At 32.2% G+C, this 21,082-nt stretch overlaps 1 protein-coding gene across 7 annotated transcripts in view; it reads left to right on the top strand.

Annotated features, from left to right (window-relative positions):
* Positions 1-21,082, top strand: part of LOC115890988 (teneurin-m) — a 572,779-nt gene that overhangs the window by 515,610 nt on the left and 36,087 nt on the right. For all 7 annotated transcript variants that reach the window (XM_030911367.1, XM_030911368.1, XM_030911371.1 and 4 more), the window contains one exon: positions 9,674-9,850. In XM_030911367.1, the coding sequence (XP_030767227.1) occupies positions 9,674-9,850 (177 nt within the window). The remainder of the gene's footprint in view (positions 1-9,673; positions 9,851-21,082) is intronic.

A 21,082-nucleotide genomic window follows, 5' to 3' on the forward strand; every position in this document is an offset into this window, starting at 1 on the left:
ATGTCAACTTTTAACATTTTCAAATATTGTTTATTTGAAATTGCAACATGCGAACCATAACGACAATTTGACTCGAAATACCAATTGTGTGGTATACCAAATTATTCGTAAACAAATGCTTTCCCCAAATATGCTAATGAGCCACCATCCTTTCATTTTAAAAAAATTGAGATATGATTAAAAATACGATTTGGACATCTTTTACATATACGTACATATACATACAGCCGTTACTCGCTGACGAGTATTCGACACACATAAAGAAGATGGTCACGCAAGGCGTTTTCTTTCGTGAGCTTTTCTGTGACTGAAAAGCCCGATACTGGTATGGTATGCGGTTTTCTTGCATTCTGCATACGTGACCAGCCCATTTTAAGCGGGATTTTGTGACCATGACTTCAATACTCTCGCAGTTATCTTTTTCAAGGACCGATACCTTTGAGACATGATGGAACCACCGGACTCTTAAGAGTTGTCTAAGGTGTCTCTGTTGCAACTTGTTTAATGCGTTCATGTGTCGGCGGTACGGCACCCAGGTTTCGCTCCCATATAACATGGTGGGGATTATAATTGCTCGGTACACTGCAAGTTTTGTATATGTACTCAAGTCATGATTGTAGAAAACCCTGTCTTTTAATTTCCAGAATGCTCTTGAGGCGCTACTAATCCTGTGCTGAATTTCAATATTGGCCTTTTCCGAAATCAAACTGTCAAGGTAATTAAATTCCGCCACATATTCCAATAGCTGTTCTCCGATTTTCATAGCATTGTTGTGATCTTCCGGGGGAGTGCACATGATTTTAGTTTTGTCGATGTTTAGCTTAAGGCCCAAAGCCTCGTATGCCCAGGTATATGTGTTCAACATTTCTTGTAATTGCTGTACCGTGTTTGCAACTAGAGCGCAGTCGTCAGCGTATTGAAATTATGTGATATATTTTGTACTTGTTTTTGCCCTGAGTCTTTTTATGTTGAACAGACCGCCGTCATATCGGTATCTAATGCCCAATCCTCTCTCCTGCAGTTTACTGTCCACTATAATGGAGAGCGCTGCCATGAATATGTTGAATAGGAGAGGCGCTAAGACACATCCCTGCCTAACTCCTGTATTTGTTAGGAATGGGTCGCTCAGTGATCCATGATGTGACACGCTTGACTTGTTGTTGTTATGGAGGTTTTTACACACTGTAAGAAATTTGTTGGGTACTCCGAACTTTTTCATAATTGCCCAAAGCGCATCTCTGTTCCCAGAGTCGAAGGCTTTTGTTAGATCGATGAATGCAACATAAAGTTTAGACTGCTGCTCTTTTACTTTTTCCTGTAGTTGACAGGAATTTTGAGAACAGTGGTTCTCAAAATTTTACCAAAATACCTATATATTTTTTTAATTTTCAAAATATAACAACACCGTTATTTTGGACTTACTTAAATAACGGTAAAGACAAAATATGTTTCTATTATCGAGATCTACCAGCCTTAAAAATATTTGCACTTATTTAAGATTCACCCGGTATATTGGTGGGTGTACCTTCTTATGTAAAACGGACAAAAAAAATGGTTCTCAAAATTCTAACAAAGATATTAAAGCGAATATTATAGTTTATATCATTATTTTTGAACAAAATATTAAACAGTAATTTCCAAGAAATAAACTTTATAAAAAGTTCAATATCATTTTTTTTTTCTTTTCTTAAGAAATCCAATTTTATTGAACGATGACACGTTTCTATTAAATAAAATCTGTGCTGTATTACAAAAACAAGATAGTGAGCTAGAATCTACCTAACAAAACATTTATAATAGCTTCGATTAGATACACTCTTGGAGTACAAAATAATGAATGTGTTCGGATCGATTTCGAGGCATTGAAATTCAGATATTAATTTGAACTTTAAATTTTTTGGACCAATGACAATGTAAAAAGTCGGAAACTACCGAATCTTATCCAAAAATTAATTTAAAATCGCTTGACGCTAGGTCAGAAAAAAAATTATCGGAAATTGTGTGATAAAAACTGCTCCAATCAGTATCTCCTAACAAAATTGATTGAGAATTACTTGTAGAATACAATGACTATAAAATATAGATACTAGAATACCCTTTGTTTTTATACTATGCAACTTTTTTTCATATTCTTTCATAGCCGTGCATCTTTTTAACACTCTGTATATTGAATTACTTACTAGTGAAAAGTTGTTCTATTCTTTTTCATATTTTTTTAGTCTGATGACGATCGCATGCTGCACAAGTAGTAATTTTTGAAGCCTTTATCTGAGATTTTCAATAATGTCACTGAAAAGTCCCGTAACAATGCCTTACAAAACTTGTATGTTGATGTTGCATGAAGCCAAATATAATATTTGATACTAATTAAACTTTTAAATTCATTGTTGCCAACCATGGACATATTCGGCGCCGGGCCGACTAATTGGAATTTAAATTTCCCGCTGGGGTTTCAGGTAGTAACTCTGCTATAAAAAACGCTAAGTTGCCACATTTATTTATTTATTTATTTACATTGTCATACATTTTCACACTTTAGTTTTGTATTAGGAGTTTTTTGTTTAGATGAATACCTTAAGCTTAAACATTTTTAGTAGCAGACCTTGCGGTCGAAGATTGTTATTTGATAACCTCTTTTAGTGTGAAGTGTCCAAGATAGCTTAATAGCCGTAAAAAACTCATAGCAACTTTATTAGCATATTTTGAACGGGAAAGCGGTAGTAATGGCCCTTTATGACCCTTAAGTGCTGTTAAGGAGGTGAGTTTTGTTGATGTAAATAATAACTGTTTGTATATTTGTAATTAGTATATTTTTCTTTTCTCAAATATGTTGATTAAAAGAAAATATGTAAAAGTGGGCAACGCTGTGCCAGTCAAGCTTAATAACGTGACTAAAGGTTTATTCGATATGAACTATACTAGCCCTGGTCACTTTATTTCGGTGGTTACTTTAATGCATACGACATACATAAATATATACGACTAGTTGATAGACAGAGAGACAAAATAAAAATAACATACAGTGTTGCCCGTTCGTACGAGAAATAAAAGAATAAACGAAATATCTAAGCTATTGAATAATATTCATTTCTGTTAGACAGTTTGTTTAAGGATCTATTACAGGCTGTAGTGAAATGAGTAACTAATTGTAAATAAATAAAGTTCCAACCCTAGATGCAACATTTTTCGTAAACACCTACATGTGCGGTTCGAAATTGTGATGAAAAATCCGGCAATACCGCATAGAAGAAATGTATCAACCTAACTTTTTTATCTTTTTAATGCATTTGATTTTTCATTTAAGCTTTCTATAGTCTGTCCAACGAGAAGATCCTTGACAGTGATAGATGTGTCTGTCATTTTAATTTCAAAGTAGTTTATTTTATTTTACAAAGAAATAAGTTGGTACAACTGGAACACATAGCAGGAAATCATAGGCAGGAAATATTTAAAATTCGATTGACAAGTGATTACTTCAAAATATTGTGAAAAAAACTGTATAAAACTGAAAAAATGTAATCGAGTTATTTTATTTAATAAAAACGGTATGTGTTAATACAAAACAAACAAGAACAAGACACCACATACCAAAAAGATATAAAAAATAACTATTTTTTACTTTCAAGCGCTATGAAACGACCCGCATTTATGATTATATTTATCAATATAACTTATGTACAAATACAAATTTGTAATATTCCACAGGAATAAATAAAACAACATAGGTAAATAAAACAAACTATTTTATTAATAATAATACTTACCAAATTTTATACCTTAAAGTTTGGCTAATTAACTTTAATCTTAATTTTTTAAACCAGTACCTTTTGACATTATTTCTCTCTGCAGTACTAAAATCCATTATTTACCTATCGTGTGATGTCGATATTTTACAACTACTCCAGTTTTTAGTATGTCTTTAGTATGGTCCTACCATATTCGAGATGCACTTATCTACGACGAGATGGTATACGAACTTTATTGATGGTAACTTGTAACTTTATTAGTGTATAAGACTTTCTGCCGGGGCAGCGAGTGTTAACTATAAACTGTGCTCTGGGTCTACAGTTAATTTTCACTCGATTTTTCCTCCACTTGACTTCAAAAGACACAAAACACAGGTAATAACACGAATCAAAATGCATCATCTTCCAAAACGCAGGATATTTGACAAAAATTGACACATTGGTTGACACAAAATTATAACTTATAATTTGGCAAGACTTTGACAAGCGTCAAAAATCTAAAGGCGAGTTCATATGCATCAGCGTCCGTTTGTCGTTCATCGTTCCGTCAAACCAATAAAATTGAAATACGATCTGTCATTTTTGAAATAAACCAATAAAACTGGTTAAAAACAACAAGCGATGACGCATGACGGATTTATATTTAAACCCATCCATAGTTAACTTAAAAATTATTAGAAACTTTTTTAGTAAAATAAATAGATTGGTATGGGACGTCATCTGCTTTTATTCTGTCATCGTCTGTCGAAATCTTACCTGAGAAAAAAAACAGAGCATACATCACTGACTTATACGTTAAAATCCACAACACGCAGTTTCGATGACCAGATCGGTATAAACAAGAAATAACAAAAATTAAATTCAGAATGCTTAACAATTCAAATCAATTTTAAATATCTATAAAGAATGGTGTTTTATGACGTCTATTCAGTGTCTAACGTATATACATATCGAAAAATAGTATTAGACAAAATATCTATAGAAAATTTTAATTTTTTGCCATAGCAACTGTTAAAATTACCTTATATCTATCGAAAATAGTAGATAAAATAGTACTTTAACCGCAAGGGTAGATTAAATGATACTTTAACAGCGAGGATAGGTTAAAAACTTTATTTCTTCTCGCACGTTTTTTAATTGCTTCCATTTTTGAAAAATTTATATATATATATATTCCTTTTCATAAGTTATTCGGGATTTAAATGGTAGTAGTTTGGTTATGGCGTTTGTCGCCTCAGCCTGAATATCAGTTGGTAATTTACTTATTTCGTTTTGAGCCATTTCTGGCTCCAATTCAATCAGCAATCGACACGAAAGAGAATTAAAAAATATTGACTCAAAACTGACAACTAAAGAGACAGCTTTATTTATTTGTCAAATTACATAGAAACCGACGACAACCCAGCACAATATTTTTTCTACTCGTAATAAATTCCTTGAAATATTAATTTCTGAATATTTTTTAAAACGTAACTCGCTATGGAAAAAAATATTGTTTTATACACGACGATAAAATTGCATTGTCAACTCCCGAAATTAATTCACTCGCAATTTCATCGCTCGTGAATTAATCTTTTTGGTCGACGATAAAATACCATTTTATCGTCTTGTATCTTTAAAAAATAACTATTAACCATGTTGTGAAAATATTATATTTTACCAGGCTTTATTTTTTTAGAATTGGGTATCACGCTATAAAAATTTTGAATAAAATTTTAGAGGGCTTCATTGTGAGAAGAATTACACGCTTTTTTCCTTCAGGAAGGAAATGGGCAAAAATAAGCAAAAAGCGACATTGTAATAAATCGTTCAACAGCTGATGCGATAATCGACATAAGTTCAATTAAGAGCCGGAATTATACAGGGGTTAGCAGAGGGCAACTGATAGATCGCAACAGTTTTGCGTCTTCTTGGGAAATACAATACTCTGGCACTAAAAATAGCAGATGACTGAACTCGCTTTGAACAAAGAAGATGCTTGGACAATAACTTTAATAACTGTTTTAATTTTTACGGGGTTTATCAGTATAACCCTTTATTCTTATAAGAAATAAATCATGAAGAGATTGAAGAACGATTAATTATATGCGTGATCTAAAAGAGAAAAAATATGAACGAGATATTGTAATCTTCTATTAGAGGAAATAGAATGTTAAAAAAAGTGCCCTTGTGTATTCTATTGTATTAACATATTTGTCTATTTTAAGGTGATAAATTAACAATAATAATAACGATAATAATCTTTTTTCTATAGCAACTGTTAAAATTGCCTTATATCTATCAAAAATAGTAGATAAAATAGTACTTTAACCGCAAAGATAGATTAAATAATATTTTAACAGCGAGGATAGGTTAAAAACTTTATTTCTTCTCGCACGTTTTTTAATTGCTTCCATTTTTGAAAATTTTTGTATTCAGGATTTAAATTGAAGTAGTTTGGATATGGCGTTTGTCGCCTCAGCCTGAATATCTGTTAATAATTTACTTAGTTGGTTTTGAGCCATTTCTGGCTCCAATTCAATCAGCAATCGACACGAAAGAGAATTAAAAAATATTGACTCAAAACTGACAACTAAAGACAGCTTTATTTATTTGTCAAATTACATAGAAACCAACGCCAACCCAGCAGAATATTTTTTCTACTCTTAATAAATTCCTTGAAATAATAATTTCTGAATATTTTTTAAAAGTTGTGGAAAAAAATACTGTTTTTCTTACGCTATGGAAAAAAAATACTGTTTTATACACGACGATAAAATTGCATTATCATCTCCCGAAATTAATTCACTCACTCATTAATATAATTAGATTTCATCGCTCATGAATTAATCTTTTCGGTCGACGATAAAATACCATTTTATCGTTTTGTATAAAAAATAACTATTAGTTTTTCGAACTTTGTTTAAAATTTGAGGTCTATAAACAAGATTGTTTAAAATTTGAGGTCTATAAACAATTTCCACTCTATAATAGAAGATGCTTTGTTTCATATGACATAACGTCTTACGGTATTATTGACAAAAACTAAACATGTTGAGTAGATTAGATAGTTATTTGACTGAAATGATAAAATGCCCAAAAACCTTTAAAATTTATTATTTCAGCCTAATAAGTAGGTATTAGTCAACATGTTTAATTTATGTCAATGATGACAGGGATTAAAAATTTCCCCAAATATCTGGGGAACTATTACTCGTAGCGATTTTTACCAAGAGACCTTTTTTACATAAAAAACGTCGTAAATGTATATTTTTTACTCAGTAGTTTTATACAGGTACGGACGAAAAGTTATTACAACCTTTCAAACCAGTTAAAAATATGTAGGTGGCGCCCTTTACAAGTAGGAGTCATATTGATATCAAAATCAAATTTTTCATGTCAAAAAACTTCGAGAAACCAATTTTTCATCGAACTATCAATGTTAATTCAGAAATTATTTGGAAAAAATCGAAATAAAAATAAAAATTCTACACCCTATATCTCCGAAACTAAGCATTTTAGAACACACATTTGGACGAACATTGTTAACTTATTTTTATCTGCAGAATATGCTGCCGAAGGTTTCCGAATACCTACAGTTCGGACCACCCTGTATGTATACCTACTACACATTTCTTTATGGACATCCTATATAATCAAATAAATTTATAGGGAATCACCAAATAGAGACATAATATAAAAAATCTTTATATTTTTTAAAAATATTAGAATTTTTTACATTTGTTCATTAAAAATTTTATATACCTAATTTATTTTATGTTTTGTTGCAATTATCATAATAAGAAGTTCTACAATAACATTGTTACATAACTTCTGCATTTATATACTCCCTGTTTCAAGGATGTGCGTTTTCAAAATAGACCGAGTTCTCTCCTTCAAATAAATACAAGTGTCGAAGTGAGAATAGAAAGCTTTTTCTTGTACCTTGTACGGGAGGAGTTGTTACAAAAGGGAACGAGTAAGTTCCTTTATATTCTAGAGACAAAGCCAGCTGTAATATTAAACGTTTCCTCCTATTATAATAATACACTATTGTATTTATAGAAGTGGCTTTTAACTTCTGTAGATTGACGTGTGTCTTATCAATATATACAGGATGGTTCCTAAGTATGGTTAAATAAAAAACTTTCTATAGATAGTATATTATATTGAGTTAAAACTGCTGAAATAATGGATGAACTATATTTTGTTTCACTGCAGACATTATATTTAATTAATTTTCAGTAATTAATATAAACTATACAGGGTGTTTCAAAAAACATGTGCCATCTCTCATGGGGAGATTCCTCGCGTAAAAATAAGATTTATTTTTCATATCAACATAGGTCTGATTCTGGTTAAGGAGACCCTGTAAAACGCACCAAAATGGGACACTCTGTACAGGGTGGGTCAAATTCGACGCTTTTAAACGGAACCACCGTTTTATATAGGAGATAAACGAAAACTAATATCGGTGTCTGGAGCTCAATTTTCATCAAAAACATGATTGTGAAAACCGCACATCAATATCTGTTACCGTTTCGGAGTTACGGTTAGTCTATGAACACATTTCCAAAGCACCTTTTTGCGTAGAATTTAATGGTTTAAGTATAGTTTTTTTCAAATTAATAATTTAAGAGTTATCAACAGAAAAATTGATTTTTTATTTGGGACACCCTCTATATTTTTAATTAACTGAAAAGAATTTAAAATTACCTTTCCAAAAATATAGCACACTTGATATTTTGTTATAATCCCCTTTGAAATACAGAATTTTTACAAGTTCGCCACTTTTAACTAGTAGGCTTTGAACCCCTTGTTAATATGCCCTTAATGGAACTGGAAAACATCTTTTTCCAGCAAGACGACGCACCGCCTCTGAACGCTGAAGTTATCAGCAAATTTTTGCAGCCAATTTCAAGAATAACTGAATAGCTAACCAAGATGCCAGCCGTCGGCCGTCGAGGCCGCCTGACTTAGTGCCCATGGATCTAATCCTATGGATATATTTGCGGAAGAATAAAGGTTCCTTATTCTTCAGTATAATCTAGACAAGAATTAGAAATACTTAGCAGCTATGAGAGGGTATCCTTCACCCCCACTAAGTTGGGGAATGAATTCCGCGAGAAATGTTCAAAAACTGCCCCGTCTGTCCATAACAGAAGACGGTCGATATATCGAACAACTGTAGCAAAATCTCATGCCTTGGTTTGCTATTAATTTTTATTGTCATTAGATATAGTTTAAATGTGTTGTTGTTGGTTAAATATATTTTAAATTGTTATAAAATTCTGCATCTCTCATAGCAAATATTATTTTCGTTTTAATTGATGCTCACAGCAAGAATTTTTTTGCATTACAGCCGGCGCCGTTCAAAGCCTACTTATTTAAAGCGGGCGAATTTTTATATACACTATATCTCGAAGAGGAATCGAGCAAAATATCAAGTGTGTTATATTTTTGGAAAGGTAATTTTAAATTATTTTTATTAAATTAAAAATATACAGAGTGTCCCATATAAAAAATCAAATTTTCTGTTGATAATTCTTAAACTATTAATTTTAAAAAAATTATACTTGAACCATTAAATTCTACGTAAAAAGATGCTTTGGATATGTTTTCATAAAAATACAAAATTTTCCATAGCAAAAAAGTTACAGCGATTTGTTAAAAATGCATATTTTTGAAAAACACCCCGTAACTCCGAAACGGTAACAGATATCGATATGCGGTTTTCACCATCATGTATTAGACAAAAATTGAGCTCCAGACACCGATATTAGTTTTTGTCTATCTCCTATAGAAAAGGGTGTTTCCATTTAAAAGCGTCGAATTTGACCCACCCTGTACATGATATCGAAATAAATATATAGAATAAACAGACCAGTAATAACAATGAATGTATAATTGATTGAAGATAATAATGAATATTTCTGTGTTTGTCGTAGGTTGTTTGCTGGACAACGCTCCCCGACCGCCCGATGTGCCCCCCCGTAATCCCACAATGAACCGACTGAACGGGCGTCTGGCGACGGCGCCCCCTCAGGACCCCAATCAGGACTTCGAGCCCTCCTGCCTGGTGAGGACGCCATCAGGAAACGTGTACATACCTAGTGGATCTCTCAGTAAGTTTTCCATATTCTTTTACTTATAGTCTTTTTCTAGATAGTTAGAAGATCAAGCTTCATAGAAAGGTTAGTTAAAAGAATGCTGGTATCTTTTCTGTTGAAGTACAAAATACTTACTGAACATTAATTTGGATTTCTAAGCAACATGTCCACAAATGACGCTATGTTTTCCCTCATTAATAAAGTTTACTCCAGCCTAAATAACCATCATTTTACAGCAACAATTTTCTGTGATTTTTCTAAGGCGTTCGACTGTGTAAATCATAAGATCCTAATTAATAAACTGCAGCACTATGGGTTCAGGGGAACATCTCTCGAATGGTTTAAGTCGTATCTGAGCAACAGAAATCAACTTGTGAGGGTGAATACCACGTTGTCTTCTAGAAAGCCAATAGAATGTGGAGTACCACAAGGCTCAGTACTAGGCCCTATTTTGTTTCTTTTTTTATTAACGACATTGCTAACATAAACATCAGTGGTAAAATATGTCTTTTTGCGGACGACACTAGCTTCACTTGGAGCAACAAGGACGTCACGGCACTTCATAGGATTATATCAAATGACTTAATCACCATTAAATCTTGGTGTGATTCGAACCTCCTGAGACTCAACATTTCTAAAACTAAAGCTTTGTCGTATTAAAACTTTTATACTTAACCACTGACGTCGTAAAATCTGTAAAATTCTTAGGGCTTGTTGTAGACAATTCTCTGAAATGGGACATGCATATCGACGCTTTGTCGAAAAAATTAAGCTCTGCCTGTTTTGCTTTAAGATCTGTTTCTAAGGAGCTTAACTTGTCAGTGGCTAGAACTGTCTATTATGCACTTTTTGAGTCACACCTCAGATATGCCCTTCCATTGCGTTGTGCGACTCAATTTGACCGCATTTTCAAGCTCCAGACGAGAGCTGTTCGATATTCACTGAGACTAAACAGCAGAACTCATTGCCAGGACTTTTTTAAAAAATTAAAAATATTAACTCTTCCTTCCTTATTTATATTTGAATAGGTTTGCCTAATACGTAAGCATGTATCAGCTTCTCAAGAACGGCCATCTCACACTTATCCACTGAGGAACGCGGAGCAAGATCTTTATCTACCTACCCCACGATCAGAGTTAGTTTAAAGTTCAATATTATACAACTCGAAAAAAATGCACAATCACCTGTCATTTGAAATCAAATCCATAACATCATTTTCTTCATTTCGCAAAGCATTGAAATCGTATTTACTAGACAAGGCTTTCTACGCCGTAAATGACTTATATTTTGATAATCGGATTTGATCTTGTAAACACTGGTCTAATGTTTGCTATTACTATATTTACCAATGACATCGAAATAAATTTATTTAGAGGTCATTAATATTTACTATAGACTTACTAAATATTTATGAATCTTATTTTTATTTTTTTATTCTTTGACATTGTAAACATTTATAAATGTTTATTTTAAACAATAAGACTCACAATGTAATTTGTATAATGTTTTGTATTCTCTTTTGTTTGTTTACTTTACCTTTGTCTACAAATTGTAAAAATTTTTGACAATAAAGGCATTTATTTTATAGTCTTTTAAAATAAAAAAAAATCTTATTTAAATCAAAGAAATCTGATGTTTTTTAAATTATGATTTTTGTCAGCCCTGTAAAAATTTTAAAATAGTTATGTACTGTGTTTACAAAAACCAGAACTGTCAAAGAAGTGGTCGGCATGCTGCCCTGCTAAATAAGAACAACGACAAGCGGTGACAATAACAAACTGGTCGGTGCTGTGCGAGGTAGTTTTCTGCAAACCATCTTGCAGCAAGACCGAAAAGGCGTAAATGAATATTTACAAAACGGCAGCGAGGCGGCCTCGCGACATGTTTATAGTCGATCGGCCGCGATATATTGCGCAACTGAAATATTTAAACAAAAACGGCATTCGATGCGTCCGTTTCCTTTTGAGGAAACTTGCTCCCGCTCTGAGATACCGAGAAAACACCAGCCTTTAACAGAAGTATACTTAGATATATTATATGTATATCTGTTGGCGTTAATGGCATACAGACGAAAAATGTTTAATACAAAAGTATTTTTAACCGACCATACCAACACGTATGGTAGGGTATTAAGATCGGCAAAAAAAAGTTTTTTTAATTTCACTCAAAATGAGTTACTTGGGTCATAAATGACCTAAATACAAAATATTTTCATGGTGTCTGTCTGTCTGTCTGTCCGTCTGTAACACGATCACTCAAAAACCGCTAAACCGATTTTAACCAAATTTGGCACAAAAATACGGTGACACCCGAGAATCTGGCCATTAGTTTTTGGTGGGGGTGGGGGGTTGATAAGGGGGTATGGGAGGGGGTTAAAAATTTAAAAAATCGTAACTTCAAAATTACACTAGCTAGCGAAACGCGGTTTTCAATTTAAGATTAGGAATATTATTTGCAACAAAATTTATAATAACATCAAAATCAGTCAATGTCGCAGTTTTTGAGATAAAAAAATTGGAAGAATTCCTTTACTTTGAAACTAAAAGAACTGCCTACCAACTTTTTATTAACATATTTTAGTATGGGCGGCTATACGTGCCTCCCGGCGCCCATTTTTTTGTGTTTTAATCAATGTTTCATTTCTTCGTGTTTATGTTTCATTCTCAGAAACAATAACCAGTTTTAGTAACTTCGTAACGCGTGTTGGGAGTTCAAAATTCAAGTCTGTGACACATGTGATAATCAACCCCGATGGAAAATAAGCTTGTTGCAACGATCTGTGCCATACGCGGCTAAGAAAATCACTGTAATAAACTGGAAGCTGTACTAACCTTGATTTAATGCATATTTTCATCAATAGGTTTGTAGTATCTGAATAACGATCTAGGTAAAACATCTAGCTCATTTGCCAGCTCAGAATTAGAATTTAGAGTTAGTAATTCGCATTTTCATTTAAGCATTTTTATTTATATGTCATATTTATTTCAAACCAAGAATCGACGAGAATATTCGTATAATTTAATAAAATTACTCTAAATCACTAAATAATAAATTGATTGTAATTGAGCTGTAATTTCTGTATTATTAATCCGGTGAATGATGGAGATAAACAATTGTGATTGATTAAAATTTTATTTTGATGAAACTTTTGTTAACAACATTCTGAGAATTCGAATAAAGAATTGAATAATGACAAGGCAAGTGACATCTGTCTAAAAAAAGACAAAATTTAGAGTGACAATTTTGATTATGCAAAAGAAATACTGGTTGCCTAACGATTAACAATAATTTAAAAATAAATCCCCAACTCGAATAATGAACAAAACATTTAAACAAAAACAGACCACAGACTACACAAAACAAATTGTTGGTTAGTAGCAGTTAGTAGTAGTCAGGGATATAGATGTAGTAGTATTTTCGTTTAATGACCACAGCCCATCCGGCGGGTAATAGAATTATCTTTTTTTTAATAAAAGTTAAAATAAAAAATTATAAAATTATAAAGCTAGAACAGTATACGTTTTTATATTAACTCTAATTTTTGGTTTATAAAAAGCATTTCTGAAGTTTATAAAAAACATTCATAAAAAATATATATCCTTCAAGCCCTTAAATTTAATAGCTGTTAGTTAGAAGTTTAACTTCAAATATGCGCACATAGGGCACACACAATTTTTTTTATTTCATCCTACTGTAACACTACAAACGTTTCAGTCTGAATGCCATTTTTCTTATATAGATTCATTACTCATCCTTGATTATCTATAATTCATTCTATCCTGCTAGGTTTCGAAAATATGGTCATAGAATAAAAATTCACACGTGCAAAGCCTTATAAACGAAATTTTCCTGATGGGAAACCTGCATCGACGCCAATTAGGAAAAACTGCCATAAGATCGCACAAAGTAAAAAAAGTACCAACTGCATTAAGAACCCATGAGAAAGTAAAACACATGGAGGCGCGTATAGCTTTTCCGATTTTACCGTTGCGTTCGGTTGGTACGACTAAATACGGCCAGTACCATGCCAATTAGACGGTACAATGGGATCATACGTTGCGCAAGGAGGAGATTTTTATAGGAGAAGTCGTTTTAGCCATCTCCAAGTCGGGAACGGTGCTTCTCCTTTTTCGGAGATGCACACAGATTGAAGCGGCACTCGCAGATAAATTATTATTCGATTTTATAACAAAACTGTAAAACCTAGCGGCAGGTAGGTACCTAAAAATGTGTAGAATAGACTATTATATACTATATTCATTTTTTTCTTGAACTTTTCATCAGTTACGATCCTTTTAATTCCAATACTTTGGACTGTAAAGAAATTCCTATTTCTAAAGCATCAACAACTCACTGTATTATTTTAAAACACTATCCAACCAAACCAAACAAAAATCAAATTTTAATTTTGACATTGATCGATGTTCATCAATCCAAACCAAATCAAATGACAATGACAATTACTAAGGCTGTATTTCGTAAAACCAGGCGAACCAGACCGGTAAAGAGCGGTTCCTGAAAAACATATCGGTTTGACACGGAACGGTTTGGTAAAATACTGGAAACGTCATATGTTGACGTTTTCTAAATTTCAATACCTCTATTATAAAAATTATCTTTTATGCATTTTTAATATACCTATTCTCTGCTTTTACGTTTGCTTCTTCTTTTCAATGCAGTTTAATATTGAAAACTACTTTATTAATAAACTGTTAAACTCGTTAGACAGCTCAAGTGAAGATTTGCAGGTCCAATATTAAAACAGATCAATAATTAATAAACAAATCTAATGAATATTTATATTTTTATACACACATTCACGATTACTTGTTGTCTTGTTTTTCATGTTTTCTTTAAATGTTCCTGACTTTAAGAAGCATAATGGCTGCATGATAAGTTTAAATAGTCCTAAAAAGTCATTCTTTTAGTTAATGAAATTTATTTACCTTTACTGCCTACCTTCATTGCTTTTGGATGTAAATACAAAATATTATTACAAATTTTAGACATTAAATGAGAATTTCACTCGAACTTCCAATATTTGCTTGATTTCTGTCACATAAATGACATTGATTGACAAACAAATCCAGAAAAACCAGCCTTCTCGCGCTGGTTAGTTTGGTGACAGCTTTGAATAAGAAGACTAAGGAAGGAGCATATCAAAAATCTTAGGTACACCGCGATGGGCCTCAAATATGGCCGACTTAAATTCCGGTTTATCAGTGTCGTTCTAATTTTATTTAAAACATGTAAAACTATGATGTAGGGTAGACGTGGGGTAGACTCAATAATTTGTTGTTTTATTTTACGTTGTGAATGAAAAGTTTAGTATCTAACACGAAAATGACGATCGACTGTAAGTATCAGAATGCACAAACTAATAAAAACACAAACTATAAACACAAATCACTGAACTTTCCGACAAATCAGGAATATCTGAGAATATCTGAATTAATAATTATTTAAATAATGATTTAAAAATAACTTGACGGATCACCAACATTTTGTCAACTAGACAAAAACTAGACCATAGACAGTAGTTAACATAGAGACTGTCATGTCATCTTCATAATATAAATTAGAAAACTGTACTTTAATGTCTTTTGTGCCGTCTGGCGATGCGGAAAAACTAAATTTGTAGTTCTATAAAATTACCATTGAGTGTCTAGGGCATGGTCATAACCTTTGAATAAGAAGACTAAGGAAGGAGCATATCAAAAATCCAAATATGGCCGACTTAAATTCCGGTTTATCAGTGTCGTTCTAATTTTATTTAAAAAATGTAAAACTATGATGTAGGGTAGACGTGGGGTAGACTCAATAATTTGCTGTTTTATTTTACGTTGTGAATAAATGTTGGTAGTTATTAAAATTGTTATAAAAATATATAATTCTAATAAAAATAGATAAGTTATAATAAGTATTTATTAACACAAACATCCGATACGGTACTGAAGCAGGTAAGTCAAATTAACGTATCTAAATTCTTTGACATCTAATCTTTGACAAGTAATAAATAAAAGCTAAAATGCAAGAAAAATATATAATTTAGTTAATTTAAGTGAATTTCGTAAATGATCGGTTTACTACACGTATGTATATTATATAGTCACTCACTAGCGAAAAGTTGTTCCATTATTTCACTCAATTTTTGCCGAGATCTACCGCACGCTACACAACCAATTATTTTAGAGTCTTTTTCAATAAATCGCGATAGTGTCACTGTTAATTTAAGTTCTGCCACAATTTCCATCTAGATTTACTACCTTTATACATCTATCAGTAGTAGAATAAATAATAAATAACATAAAATAAGCTCCGTAAAGACTGACAAATCCACAAAATTTCAAATCAAATTCAAATGTGTCAAATGAATCGTCAAACAGAACTGTCAAGGATCCCCACCCTAGAGAGCTTTTATGGTGGCTTTTCCGCCCACCATGCATGAATACATGGATAGCATTATGCTCCTTCCTTAGTCTTCTTATTCAAAGGGTGGCAGTCATAACCGAATTTTTCAGGAACCGTGTTCCGTAATAAGAAAACTTTCAGAAAACCGATAGAAACGGAACATAAAACCATAACCAAAGTAAGCAACGAAATACACCCTAAAAGAAAATCAGTCTATTATCAGTGAAGGAAATGTTGACATTGATCCATAGATAAAGGAAATAAATTTAGATTGGAAAGCCTGCCAAAATTTAATTGTTTTGGGTCGCGATACAACAACAGAAATAATTTTCTCTTGTCAAAGTCAGAATCAGAAGAAAGTAAGTAATTATTGCTAACTTGTGAGTTTAAAGCTACACGCACACTGGTGCGATCACGACTTCCACGCGGCCGCGGCCAAAAGTTGCTGTAGAATACATATGAGCCGTTTCACATTGGCGCGATCGAGTTTTGGAGACGAAGCGACCTGGCGGCGTTCTATTCTGCGGTGGCGATCAGATTCAACTTGTCGAGTTTGATCCAACTGATAAGTATTTTCCGTTATTTTGTGTTTTTTCTTGTTGTAATTTAGAAATTAAGTTAACAGAGCAGCTAATTAAGGCTGTAAAAATACACAAAATTCTACATGATTTATCCGATCCAAGACAAAATTAATTGAATTAAAAATAAAAAGTTTGAGACAAAATTGGAGTTGCAATTGGATTGGATAGTACAATATATGTATACATTTTTATTGTTTAAGTTAAAATATTGTAGGTAAATATTTAAGAATGTTTTTTTTCGGTATACATCATGCATATGTATACGCATGCGATCGCGGCCTCGATCGCACCAGTGTGCGTGTAGCCTTATTTCAATTTTACTTACTCAAACCCGTGAAAAAGTGGCATTAAAAACTAAAAAACTGTGTTGTGAACTGTAAACTGCAAAAAACATCGTGGATCGTGGCATAAAGTCGGTTTCCAATGTTTCATAGGTATTTCACATACATGTCCTAATATAAAATAAAGTTTCTTGTGTATGCGACACACTGTATTTTATTTATAAAATTAAAAGAAAATAATAATAAATTTGAATAAACAATATTTGGCGACATAATTCCGGAAAAAGCCGAACCGATCCGAAATTATCAAAAGCTTTGGGTCGCGACCGTTGCAAGAATAGCGCCAAATATTGTTTACATTGTCCTTATGGGCACTTTCCAATCTAAACTTGTTTCGTTTATCTATGAATTAACGTTGAACAAAATATGTTTCAATATTATATTTTATATATATTACTTGCATGCGTTTGAATTGACGACTGCTCTGTTCTCCAAGCTCTGTCTGCCACTGTTTTAATCGATGTTTCTCGAAAAAAATCGACGACGCTTCCCGTCAAATTGATCATACTCCAATATTGTGTGCGCATTCTTAAAATTTCTTTCATAGACACACATCCAGTAGACGTACTTCAGACATGTACATTTATTTTTTCTGGCCGAAAATATACAAGTATGTAAACAAACTCTTTGTTTTGTATAGTTTATCTATAGTTTTATTTCACCACAGACATAATTTTTTGAACATACAATTTTAAATTTTGAGATTTTTTTCTATTTTTGCACCTGATCCACCACCACTGTTTTGAGCAAAAAAATTAATTAATTGGGTTTTATCGAAAAATTCTGAATATCGCCAAAACAAATCATAACGGCTGTGAAACTAGAACGCTTTATTACTCTTGATATTTAAACAGAAAATTAATAATATACGAGTATATAAAACCCTGTAATTTCGCGGTCGCTTTGATGCTCTTGACAGTATTTAAAATTGTTCGGTAAAATATGACAAAAATTATAACAAATAAAAACATAATTAATGTTTTATTTTTGAAAATGTGCCGTTGGTGGTGAAAGGATTTGAAGGACATGTTTGAAAAAGTAATAAATTAAAAATTAATAAATAATTTAATACACTTTCACAAAATTTGTATTAAAATGATCGTCTGGCCGAATGGCTTTTTTAATACTGCCTGCTGAAGAGTTTAAAAAGTGTATTTATAAAAATATATCTCGTATTTTCGCTCTTTAGTGATATCTAATAGTTGATATTATTAATAATATTCTGTGTCATCGAAAAAAAAAACAGCGCAAAGTTGGCTCGGAAATGATGCTGTTTTTTCAACAAAGCATCACAATATGACATAGCCTGATCTATTGTTTTACATCACTTGACGTTTAAAATCATAGGCTACTGGTTAAAATCAAGAAAAATATACGCTTTAAAACAAAATCCTAAATAACTTAAAAACGATTTACTTTAGGTATAGGAACAAAAAGTAACGAATTGAAAAGCCTTTTCACTGGTGAAATAAAAAAAAGTGGGTTTCCATTTGAAAAAAAATGATTTATGATAATTTTTTAATCGCTCAATTCTATGACAGCTATAAGGCCATTATTATATGACATTAGAACAGTTTAATTTTTGAAATAGGTAGCCACATGTTTTCTCTTTTTGGCACAGTGGCTGTGGTAATCACTAAATTTGACATTTAGGTTATACACATATTTTTGACAGGCAGCTTTTTTCGTTCAAAAATTTTAAATATTATTTTTCTCAAAAACGGTCAATGTTAGATATAGAGATATCAAAATTCAGAAAATTTTACAGGGAATTTAAGTATATAAAAAAAAATTAGGACATCCATTTAAAATAAGAAAGTTGCTGTCAACTTTCGGTATTTCCGAAAGTGCTGCCATATTGAAAATATTTTGAATCGATAGATCTCGTTGTGAAACTATGATATGCAAAAAATCTTCTAGCTAGATGTTGAGTACTCTATAAACTTCTAATGCACGCTCAGCCTGGGACACCCTATATATTTTTTGTCGTTTGTCTAAAGCCCCATACTCACACTTCGCTCCTTCCTCGCCTTACTTCCTCGCGTTACTTCCTCGCGTTCCTTCGTCCCTTCGCTTCCTTTCTTCGTCTATTCGATGCTTGGAAATTAGTCAGTTATGCAACAACCATAGATTTAGGAAGAACAGATATCACATTGTGAATTTTAACCCGATCAAACAATCGGAGGTTGACTACGTACTGTAAAAACCAACTGAGACAGAGAAGGCAACATTGCCACATCTCAAATTTGCGCCTATCTACTTAGTTTGATTTGCAGAAAAGGTGACTTGAAAACCTTCATCGGATATCAATAAATCTCAATTTCTTAATTAAATTAATAGTTCATTTTTAAAGAAGCATGCGTAATAATATGTTATTAACCAGAGGATATATGCGTTACTATTAAAGGACATGTTTACTGTTTAATGTGCTGAAACGTCTAGAACTATTGGCAACGTCGCTGCTAGTCTTCTAGAATGAAATGAGCCGTCCGTCCCACTACCCCTCGCGACGGCCCATGGTCCGTTATAGCGTACTACGTTTAGCTTACGGTGTGTTTGAAGTCGGAATCAAGTCCAAAGTGAACTTTTCAGTGTTTTTCAGTAGTTTTGGTTTTTGTTTAATGTACTTTTGAATCTGCGAATTTTCAATATGGTACGACAGTGTCAAATGTGTGGAAAAATAAGCTCAAATTACCCGAATTTGTCTTTTCACAGGTAGGTATTGTTTCCGCCGTAATCGTACATAGGCGTCCTACAAGGGAGCCTCTCAAAATTAAAATAATTTCTAATTATATTTGTTGAATTTTGATCTATTAAAACAAGAACGTAGTAGCCGGTAATTAAATTATAATTCGTCTCAATTACTACCTAACTGTTGTAGATCATAACAAATTTGAATATAAACGTTGCATTTGAAACTTTATTATATGCCAGAAAATGACATTTTTTTTTAAATTGGTATGATATTCTAAAGGAATTTTGCTCAACAAATAAACAAAGGTGTTTACCCGACCTTTTTTACATTTTACTGCTTTATTATATCTGCCCCTTCGGTCTTATTTAGACAATTTTTTACCACCGTACAAATACCTCTTCCTAGAGTTATTTGTACGGTGTGTTTACCTTTTTTTTAGTAATAATGGGACGAACTGTAAATAATTTTTAGGCTACTAGTTTTATTCATATCTATATACAGAGTGATCCAGGCCTCCAAAAAAGCTTTTACCTATTACGTTTTTGGTTTGTGATTTTTATTTCAATTTTTTTCATAAGATGGGGGCCATTGTAACGCACATTTTCAAAATATTTTTGTCAACATACAGGGTGATTCAAACCGCAATACATATGCTTAATACAGTTCATGAAGATTTAGACATTTAACTAAAATTTGATTGTCTGATGAAGCTAGTAGCTTCAAGCTACCTTTAAAAGTAATGGGTTTGTAAATAAACGTAATATTCATTATTATGCGACAGAAATCCCATACTGTAGCACACAGATTTGATACATTTAATGATAAATGCCTTCTATTGAGAGACTAAAAGGTAATTGCCTCGTATCAGAGCCATCATAATACAAGAAGAAGACCGAAAGTCAAATCTTGTCTTATATTTTCAAAAAAACACAATTTTCTTATTAAATATTGATTTTAGGTATAGGAAGTTATTAATAATACAAGATTAAACAACTATTACACAATACTTCATAGGGAGCTATCGATTGCGAACTATAACTAAATCGTTACTAATTACTAATTTTGAAAAGTTCTTTTTAAGATCAAAAAAGGTAAAACTAAAACCTAAATTATCATTTGAGATTAAACGGGAAGTTCTAAATAATGTTGCCTATTCTAAACAAGAAAAATTTATTTATAAGTTTTATAACATCTCTAATTAAATTTGGACGAAAAGAAT

Source organism: Sitophilus oryzae, unplaced genomic scaffold, assembly GCF_002938485.1.
Source record: "Sitophilus oryzae breed Bouriz unplaced genomic scaffold, Soryzae_2.0 scaffold_942_pilon_pilon, whole genome shotgun sequence".
NCBI lineage: Eukaryota > Metazoa > Arthropoda > Insecta > Coleoptera > Curculionidae > Sitophilus > Sitophilus oryzae.